Consider the following 10440-nt stretch of genomic DNA (forward strand, 5'->3'; position numbering starts at 1 on the left):
CGCCTCCGACGCCCTCCCATTTCCGCCAACAACATCCTTCCAAACACAGCCTTAGATGGTTTCCGACTTTCCCTGTGCAACAATGGATAATTGAACCGAATCGACCCGTTTGCATATCCATAATAGCGAGTTGGGGACTTTGGGGCTTCCTTGCGGGCGAAGCATCCCCACCTTCCCGAAACACTTTAAATTCCTGCCGCTTCCACCTAAAAGGACTTTGCTGGAGTTCGAATTCCCGTTTCTCCAGAAATGGCGTTGAAACGCCATCTCCTCACCGCCTTCAGGGCCCTCTTCCTCGTAGCCATCCTCCTTTTCTCCTCACCCTCCCGAACCGAGGCGTTCGGATTCCGGCGCTTCCAAACGCTCGTCTCCCTCGCCAACTCCCTCATGAGGCGGGTGGCGAACCTGCGGGCTTCGAGGGGCGACCTGGCAGGGGCTGCGAGGGCGCGGAGGATCGCGGAGAAGCTGGAGGGAGGGTGGGGTTTCTGGCGCGCCGCGTGGTCGGTGGGGTGGGACTACGCCAGGAACTACGCGTGGAGGGAGTCAGTGTTCCGGTCGCCGGAGTTCCTTCCGGCAGTGGCGGAGCTGGACGAGGTGGTGAGGGCGCTGGGACAGATGGCGAGGGCGGAGTCGGAGGGGGAGAGGGCGAGGTGGGTGGCCGGAAATTCGGCCAGGCTGCTCCGCCTCTCTACCTCCCTGGTTCGTCGGCTCTCCTCCATCTTCGTTCAGTCGGTACGATCCTCTTTCTTTTTCCTTTGATTCCATTGTTTGGATTGCGAACATGGGAGTCTTTTAGGTGTTGATTGAGGCGGTTTTTGGGTGCGAGAAAATGAGCCTTTTGCAAGTGTTTACTGCAACGCTGCTCTCCTGCTTGATTTTGAGATTGAAAACAATCAAACCATAAACCCAAGTAGTTAAGTTAATGGCGGGTTGGATGCACCCACTTGTATCAGTTCAACGATCTTCTCCCATAATGATATCTGGGGTCAATTTTTATTCTGTTTTTTTCACTACCGAGATTGTGCAAATTGTTGAGCCGAGTGATTGGATTTTCCATGTCCAATTGAAAAAATCTATTGTTCCTAGGGCCTTCTACTTTACTCAATGACGGTTTGGATGCACAAAGTGCGGTAAGTTGGAAATGTGTGTGTGCGTGTGTGTGTAAGAGAGAGAGAGAGAGAGAGAGAGAGAGAGAGAGAGAGAGAGAGAGAGAGACATGGAGCAAGCTTTGTTCATTGATGAATGATCCAATATATAACAAATAACGATTATATTTCTCAGCTGCTATTACGACTGTCCACATGTAGTAGATGATATATATGTACAGTCGACTCGTTGATTTACCTAACTCTCTGCAGTGGGGCTGCCCCACGCTTGCTTTGTCCATGCATTTGATAGAATTGTTTTTTTATGATAAAATGCCTTCTATCAGAAAATGACCGAGTACGTGTTAAAATTGTGCAGGGTCCATTGCGTGAAGCAATTCTGATCTTGCAGAGAGAGGTGGTGGAGGGGGAACTAGTAGCAGACTGCCTTCAACTGGGAGCAGCTGATTTGAAGGGCTTGGTTCAAGTTGCCCATGACCTGATATTGCAGTTTTTCTCATCATCTTCGGCTCGTTCTGATCTCTAGAGAGAGAGAGAGAGTTTGACAAATTGTTGCGCTTTATAGGGCATTCCCTGTTTTGTCCGTTACAAAATTTTCTGTTTAACAAGATTGTGCTTTATGGGGCCCTTCCCTGTTTTGTAGTGTAAACGGATCAAAATTTTTGTTTGTTTCAGTTTGGTGAGAGATTCTTGATCCAAGATGAAAGTTGATTATTCTGAAGCAGATAACAGTAGAATACAGGCATCCCAGACATGGGAGCTAAGTTCTTGGCTCTTTTGGTTCATAGATTAGCGGCTTTGGTGTTAAGCCAAAGTCTGGCCTAGAACAGCAAGTCTTGAATGAAATAATGACTTTTTAATACTTGGGCAGATGCGTACCTAGTCTTACAAGACATGAAAGAAGAAAAGAAATGAAACCATAGCCATGACTTCTTGAATCATGACCATTCTTTAACTCTCTCATCCTGTATGAATATCCCATAGCTATTCATCCCAATTGAATGGAGAGTTTATTCCTCCTTACTCAACCTGTATGAACATCCCATGGCTTGTATGGGCAACAAAAGAATCCAGTCAAAGTTCAGGAATGACAACTGTAAAGATTAGAAGAATTTGAGTTGGGTTGAATGTTCAGAGGTAGTTCCAAGCATCTTAACCGAGGTCTCTCTACTTCTCTATTTAAAAACCAATTAAGGCGGCCCGCATTAAGGACTCCTAGTAAGATCTGACTTTTACCAACCCGTCTCACATTTCAACAAAAGATTAAGAACTCAAAGGAACGTGTGATTTCATTCCTCTCATCATCATCAAAATCAGTGTTGTGAGAGGCGTACGCCTCAGTACCTGAAGCGTACGCCTCAGTACCTGAAGCGTACGCCTCAGAGGTGAGGCTCACGCTCAAGGTACTGAGGCGTGCTGTGATGCGCAAATTGCCCCTCATCAACCTCTAGAACCCCCTCCTTCATCCCCAAGTCTTCCTCCTCCGCCCGATTCGTCGGATGTGCTAACCCCAAGTGCCGGTGGATCCACTGCCACGTGCCGGCCAGCTGCTCCACCGCCGCTCCCTGCCTCCCCTCCCACCGCTTCACTTTCATACCAGTTGTGAGAGGCGTACGCCTCAGGTGCCTCAGAGGCGAAGCGCAGGCTCAACGCCTCGCTTCGCACGCCTCAGAGGCCAAGCGCAGGCTCAACGCCTCGCTTCGCCTCATCGCATTTAACAACCTTGATCAAAATCATTGTTCCTGCGAGATTTATTGAATGAGAGATATATATATATATAGAGAGAGAGAGAGCTAACGCATATATATAATTTATCTTAAGGACACGATGAAAAAATAAATGAAATTCAGTAGTTAATGTCAAGAGAGTCTGATGAAGGAATACCACGACCCATATTGAAACCCAAAAAAGGAAAAAATATGGATATTTAGTACATGTTAGACTGCAAACAAGCTGATCCAGAAAAACCAAGCACCAAATAAACCAACAAGACTCCCTCTCTAAGTGCAACAAGATTTTGATGTAGTAGTATCTGGCTGATTGACAAGGATCGTTTTCCCTCCTTTGATGTCATTCACTGCAGACTCCTCAGAAGCAAGCGGCTTTTTGCTAACTATCCGATGAATTTCAGATAGGATTGTCTGAAATGCCTTATCTACATTTGTTGCATCAAGTGCAGACGACTCAAGGAAAGATAAAACCTCTCTTTGAGCGAAGCTCTGGGCGTCCTCTGTTGAAACATCTCTCATATTGTGGAGATCAGACTTGTTTCCAATCATCATTATGACGATATTTGTGTCGGCATGGTCTCTGAGTTCCTTCAGCCACCTATTAACGTTTTCAAAAGTTGATGCCTTTGTTATGTCATAAACCAGAAGTGCACCTACTGCTCCACGGTAATATGCGCTTGTTATGGCTCGATATCTCTCTTGGCCTGCTGTATCCCAGATTTGTGCTTTTATGACCTTGCCATCAACCTAAATACGTTGTTCCAACCACCACAAACAGATACAAAGGAAAAAGAAAAAAGAAAAATGAGATGATTGTCCACAAGTAAACAGAACAAGATCAACAAGAATGAAAGGGCTTCACAGCAATGGTCCCTTGCCACAAGGCTAGCCTTCATGACAAAGCTTTGCCAGGAACCCAAACACAAATAAGCACTACAAGACACTCCACCACTATGGCCATAGGTTAAACGGATAAACTTAGCAAGACATGGAGGTTTCACACAATAAAATGACACTTGCCAATAAGATGTTGCTGCAACTCTACAGCGTGAACCAGATTGGTGACAATAAAGAACTTGATCCTTTTGATTCCCAAACCTGGCCAATCATCTTTAAAATACTGATGGAGTGACATCATATGGGCCAACATGTATAGACGTTAACTCAAGGAAATATATATGGTGCACACATTGATACATCATCACTTGAACAATTCACCTAACCAGATAATCAACAAAATCATAAGGCAATAAGAACCTACGTGAATAAGGTTTAAGCTAAATATTATGATTTCATGGCATGGTAATAGGTACAGCATTATCACACCGTTTCATAGGGTTTACGCTATACATGAAGCAGTTAAATAAACCAGAACGAATGTTCCCAACTGCAAGAATATAAGGTACAATTAGTTGCAGACCATATTGGTCAAAATCTTGGATTAGATTATAATGCCAACTTCGGCACAATCACGAGAACAGGAATAATTTGCATGTGAGCCCAAACTTATTCACAAGAAGGCCATATATACATTCATACATTGAGAAAACTAGAAAGAAGCATACAGGTATCTGAATTCAAAGCTATGGATGCAATAACAAAATGCAGTACTGTAGTTGCATGAAAAAGAGAGGCAGCAATGTTGGGCCAATACCAAGTCAATATTTCTGTTCAGAATCATCATTAAAGCTTCTTAGAACTCTCGCTTTTCTGGCAAGAAAGCACCAAGCATACACAAAAAGACCATCACTTAATGGGGAACTCGAGAACTGAAAAATAGCCCGCAGGCATGTCAGCAAAAGGATCATGTGGCACATAGCATTACGAAGTCTCACGAAAGGATGTCATAAGTATTTAAGAGTCAAGCCATCCATGCTCTGTAGTGATCAAAAAGCTATCCATGCTTTGTAGAAATCTACAGCTTGAGTGACTGAGTTACTGGTAAAGTTGGTTTCAGCCATATGGTATGTTGTAAATGAATGATTTATTGGTAGCAGCCATACAGTATTTTGTAATTGAATGATTTATATTACCATTTCTTTTCAGTTTTTTGTTATTAACGTTAAATAAAAGCATAAATGCATTTGGAAAAAGTGATGTTATCAAAATTTTGAAGATTATAGAATTTCAGATACTGTTGACCTTAAGTCTTACCAGTATAATGAGGTGATCTGATCTGCTACTATCCCTCTGGTTAGCTCCATTTTTACAATTACAATGATACATGCAACTAATACAGTCTAATTGCCTGGGAATGTGAAACTACATGTGATTCAGCTTCCATAAGATGTAAAGTTCAGTTAAAAATTAAAAACTCAAATTCTAGAATAATACAAGTTTTGCTCAGTTCATTATTAAAAAATATTTTTAATGGAATGATATGTACAGGAGCTAAAGATAAATATTTTTTAGTAAGAGAAACAACAGAAAGACAACATGGTGCAGGAGCAAAAGGTAAAGATCTCTTTGTAAGTGACAGCAGAAAGAGCATCTATGAAAGCATATTAAAAAGTAGATACCCAGGAAACAGTAGAAAAGCATTTGTAAGCAACAGCCTTGCTAGATGAACATTGAAACTGATTACCAGTTTGGTTCTACAAACAAACAAGAAAAGGAAGACATGAAAGGTTATGGCATGTGGAAATATGTTAACTAAAGAAATCCCTCACAACCCACCTCCCCCAAGAAAAAAAGGAAAAAAGAAAAAGGAAGCAGAACACTCAACAGCACTGTATTTGATTTAACTGCGGAGTTTAGTCCAAGATATACAAGTAACCCATTTAAGCAGTCTTGAGAATCGCAAATGGCCCCAAATCTGAAGTTTTAATTGTGGCCCCACCCATCTAAGTTCAAATATTGCAGTTGCAAATCTGAGATTCTGAGATCCTCACACATTTAAAAGCACTGGCAATAAGCGCCAATTCATTGTACATAGAAGAAATTCAAACAAGACCAGATCAAATGTTTTCAAAAGTTAAGCAAAATTTAGAAACTCTAGATATTCTGTTCTTGGTCAATCTGTTCATGTGACTGAACACATGACAGGAAAAAAATGTCTCGTCATGATCAGCATGAATTCCAGTAACTGCAGAACCAATTCCGAAAGATCTGGTAATAGCCATAGATAAGAGTTCAACGGTGGTGGATCTAGATCAACTATTCCATGAAAATGATCATGGACAACAAACCACACGACAGAAAGGATCAAAATCCCGATCAAGTTTTCCTAAGTAAATTACAAATCAACAACAAAGAATTCCACCATATTCCCCTATTTATGTCATTAAGAAAACAATTCCATTAATCAACACAATAGAGTTTAGTAAATCAAGAAAACAAATCCATCCATCAACAAAAACTCCACCGAGAATTGAATTAAGGAGCCAAATGGGCAACACTAGTAAAATAACTGAAATTTCATGAAATGCAACACGAATCTAAAAAAACTAAACCCAATTTTCCAATAAAAAATAATAGTAAGAGAAAACGAAAAAAGTACACCAATTCCATAATAAGCTCAAATGACAGCAAGGAGAGTGAGAATTCAACAAGAACCACATGACTAAGAATCGTATATCCAAACCTGACATGCTTAAATTACTAGAACTAATCATCGCAGTCTTCACACAACCTCCAAAACGCAAAGATCAATCCAACAACAAACACACTCCAATTTCCATGTTGCCAATAACAGATCAGATTCATGCAAGGTCTTCACACACTACAAAGCTCATAACATCCCAAAACATGAACCTAACATCCATCAAGTCACCAAAACTCAACAAATTCATCAAAGACCCACACTAGAAAGCAAACGATCATGCACCAACTGCAGTAGATCTCATAGAAGAGAACCCAAAACAAGGTTTAACAGGACAACCACAAAGTTATATAACCAAATTCCATTAGAAAACAGAAGACCAATCTACAATTTCGACAGAAAACCCAGGACTAGAACAAAACAAAAGAAACAACATACCTGAATGGCTCTAGTCGCAAACTCGACTCCAATTGTGGATTTTGATTCCAAATTGAACTCATTCCTGATGAACCTCGAAAGGATGTTTGATTTCCCAACTCCAGAGTCCCCAACCAACACCAACTTGAAGAGGTAATCATACTCATCTTCTAGCCTACTCGCCATAAAAATTTGATAGAAACACCCCTACGAAAGAAATGGGTTCCTGGCAAGTCCAGGCCAAAGACTAGAAAATCGGTCAGAGAGACAACCCAATGTGGTGCGGCACCACTAATCTTGCCTCCCCCTTGTTTGTTTTTTGTTGGGTGGCGACAAAAATCAATGGGGGATATGAGATTTATGCTTGAAATTCCTGCTTGACAGCAAAGAGTTTGTCTTTCCCCATAACTTTCTTTCCTTTTCATATTATTTTTTTCCGAAATTTTTAATTGATCATTGTTGAAAGCTTGAAACATTAAAGATGGTATCCTCTCCCTTTCTCTCTCTCTTGAGACATTAAAGAAATATGGTATCCTCTCTCTCTCTCTCTCATGTGAGAAGTGGGAAAGGTACGGGGGCCCAACGTGCGTCAGTGACAGACAGCCAACATGTCCCCACAACTGAACCTCACTGCCTGAACCTGAAGTAGCGTGGACATCCAGCCGGGCCGGGCCCCTCTGACCCTGGGTCAGTTAAGAACCGATATACCCGACCCGGAACCAGGCCTGCCCTACCCGTTTTATTGAGTTCAGGCCAGGCCTAAGTCTTACCAGGCTTGGGGCCAAAACTCTGCCTTGTGCCTGCCAGATTAGCTCAGGTTTTGCTGGTCCGATCTGGTCAGGTTGGAAGAGTTGGACCGGTTGGGCTTGAAACCAGAATAATCGGGCTTCAGACTAAATCTGGTATTCAAGCCTGGTAACTTGTAAGGTCGTGAATCTGAAAGCCCATTGCCTGAACCCATATCCACCCCTAGTCTGATGTGTTGATGTAGCTGGTTCATTTGGTCCCCACCAACTTGGTCAATGTCAAATCTAGTTCTAGTTGACCCGCGCTCAGTAGTGTCTGGATGAGTTGGAGCCTGTTCAGCAAGCCACACTACTGGATCCAATTAGCAAAAGGGTTTGAATTTGTGTGCATTTCCGGGTCCAAACCCGAGATAATATCAAATTGAATCACTAGTCTAATCCAAACCTGGTAATATATCTTTCAATCCAATTCCAAGATTGGTTGGGGTCCTTTTTTTTTACTCAAGTCCCATATGAGTCTAACCAGTTCAGGTTCCTTGTTGCTGATTCCCCCCTGGATCCTCGGAACAAAGATTTTCAGTCCCTCCTTTATAGAACTTAGAGTTTTGAAGGGCAAGCAGTTATATCAGATCAGCAGAGCAGGACAGGATTTTGAGCAATTTATTGTGTTGACCAGGCGAGGCCGACTACTACATAAATCTGCTTATAGCATAGCGAGAGCAAAAGGTTAGCTCACTTGTTGACTGCCTATCTCGTTCTTCAGCAGCTGGAAGAAGTGGAATTCATAGATGATTATCATCGGATGATGGTACAGATAAGTTTCCTGGGTTGCTTCGTCCATTCTGTTTGCAAGTATCCCACTAGATCACTTTCTCATAGGCCATGAAGTAGATTAAAATCATTCTCAATGATTCCATGAGAAGTGATCCAATTTTTCTCATTGCGCGCTCCGGTGAAGACCAAAGGTAGTGACTTCAGTCGAATAGGCTCATGGTTATAGAAGTGTTGTAGCGAGTCAAAGACTAGGCTTGACTCGATTGAGTTGGCTTTGGTCAATGACAAACTGAGCTTCGGATGATGGACTCATCAAGTTGCAAAGACTGGATAGGTAGACCGATGCCCTGATTCGCTCCAGTCTAATTATTGGAAGTTCAATTGATTGGATGAGTCAAAACATTTTTGCTGCTTTATGAGAGAGAGAGAGAGAGAGAGAGATTCATACTTCAACCACTAGGCTTTCAATAACCATAAGTTGGTGCGTGATAAGCAAATCAGATCATGTTGAATTCACTTAACAATAATGAAAAACTTTAATTAGGTCTATACGGGGACAGCAACACAAACTTTAATTTGAAAAATAACGAACTAAAGAACAACAGAAACCAATTAACAATGACAAGACCAATTTAAACTTTTTGTGATCTACTTTCTTTTGTTGATACCTCAGTCTTGGATGAATAAAATGCACAATAATTACAGTTATATGTTGGATTAGCCTCGTGGTTCTGATAATCCATGAATTTGGCCACACTGAGGAATGAATGTATAAGGAAATTATTTGGATATGGGCAAATACCAAAATCCAACATAACTGGATAGTCATCATCAGTTTTGGACTAGGATTTATTCTTGAGTAAGAAAAGTCATTGCTGCATACAATTAGCTAGCTTCTATCCTTGTCAGATCCAGTGTTGTGTATAATCATTTCCTATATGATCAGATTCAGATATGGAAAAAACCGGAGAGCAGATATGGCTAATTAGCTATTTGGATCCAGAATGGCCTTAATGAATCCAGGTAAATGGTGATTAGTTGATTGGATATCAGGCCCAACCCTGTTGGTTGCTTCCCCAGTCACAATCCATTAGCTAAAACATGACTTCAATCAGCCTTCCAAAAACTCATAAGCTGTTTACTGCAGCAGTCCAGAGTATCATCAATTGATAAATGCGGGCCGGCTACCCAAATGTTGAGTGTCCTTAAATTTGTGGGCTAGAGGGCTCCTGTTGATCCATGACTTAAGGGCTGCTCAAGACTTCAGTACTTCCCTTAATTCTAGGGCTGAAAGAGGATCCAGTTCCCTGACCTAACCTATCGCGGTATCCCTTTTATTTGGACCTGGATTGATCACCTTGGTTGGTCCTGTTTGTGGACCCTGCAAGCAATCAGCTTTTCGGTGTCCTATTGATCTAATAAGCCCAAAAAATACCTATGGACTGCATAATCTTCCCATAAGCGATATCACTCAGTGTAACTTACCTACCTTGTGCTTCAATATGTTGCAAATCTAATATTAAATAAGGCTATTTCACTTTCGAACTTGATTGCATCGGTCGTGCTAAGCCTAGCATTTGAAAAAAATCTGTTTAATCTATTCAGGTTGGGACCTATCTTTTTTCTTTCTTTCTCATGCAGGTTATGCATTAACTAGAGAAGAGGAAGGCAAAAACAAGGAGTGGTGATGAGACAGAAGGGTACAAATATACTCTTTCTGAGGCCTATAAAAAAAGAACTCAGAATTGAAAGTGATCTTTCATCATTTATATAACAAATAAGTGAGCTTTTGAACAGTCTTGGAAGTGCCAATTGTGTTCTGTTTGAGAGCCAGTGTTGGAGAGGAGATGGGGCTAAAGTTGTCAATAACATCCTTGTGAAGTAGTTGAAAATGACCCATCTCAACTTTTGGCACCAATCTTATCTCCAAAAGACAAGGTTACCAATCACCTGTGGGGTAGGTTGTATTAATTACACCCTTGTTAAATATCATCACCCCCCTTATCTCCAGCTCTCAGAGTCTTGGAGGCATGTTATGTTGCAATAAACCTAGAACAAGAGCTTCAATGAAGTAACAAAAATCAATGTGGAGAGGCTGGATTGTCCTGACTTGAAGGGACATCTTA

At 41.6% G+C, this 10440-nt stretch overlaps 2 protein-coding genes across 2 annotated transcripts; one reads left to right on the forward strand and one right to left on the reverse strand.

Annotated features, from left to right (window-relative positions):
* The first annotated feature begins 222 nt into the window (after positions 1-222).
* Positions 223-2079, forward strand: LOC149820189 (adenine phosphoribosyltransferase). The gene is made up of 2 exons (XM_089983431.1): positions 223-732; positions 1465-2079. Exons 1-2 carry the CDS (start codon positions 250-252, stop codon positions 1630-1632), a joined length of 651 nt encoding a protein of 216 aa, XP_089839557.1. The 5' UTR covers positions 223-249; the 3' UTR covers positions 1633-2079.
* An 863-nt stretch (positions 2080-2942) lies between these two features.
* Positions 2943-7053, reverse strand: LOC149820190 (ras-related protein RABA2b-like). The gene is made up of 2 exons (XM_089983201.1): positions 6816-7053; positions 2943-3583 (listed from the first exon to the last, which is right to left on the reverse strand). The coding sequence occupies exons 1-2, from the start codon at positions 6978-6980 to the stop codon at positions 3107-3109; spliced, it is 642 nt and encodes a 213-aa protein (XP_089839327.1). The 5' UTR covers positions 6981-7053; the 3' UTR covers positions 2943-3106.
* Positions 7054-10440: the final 3387 nt, after the last annotated feature.

The sequence above is a fragment of the Nuphar pumila genome, chromosome 12 (genome assembly GCF_984573655.1).
Source record: "Nuphar pumila chromosome 12, dmNupPumi1.hap1.1, whole genome shotgun sequence".
Classification (NCBI taxonomy): domain Eukaryota; kingdom Viridiplantae; phylum Streptophyta; class Magnoliopsida; order Nymphaeales; family Nymphaeaceae; genus Nuphar; species Nuphar pumila.

Excerpts from the sequence above, each read along its gene's own strand:
- LOC149820189 (XM_089983431.1), top strand. The coding sequence starts at position 250 with ATGGCGTTGAAACGCCATCTCCTCACCGCCTTCAGGGCCCTCTTCCTC. Across the intron at positions 733-1,464 it reads CCTCCATCTTCGTTCAGTCG|GGTCCATTGCGTGAAGCAAT; the intron begins GTACGATCCTCT and ends AAAATTGTGCAG.
- LOC149820190 (XM_089983201.1), bottom strand. The coding sequence starts at position 6,980 with ATGGCGAGTAGGCTAGAAGATGAGTATGATTACCTCTTCAAGTTGGTG. Across the intron at positions 3,584-6,815 it reads TTGCGACTAGAGCCATTCAG|GTTGATGGCAAGGTCATAAA; the intron begins GTATGTTGTTTC and ends CAACGTATTTAG.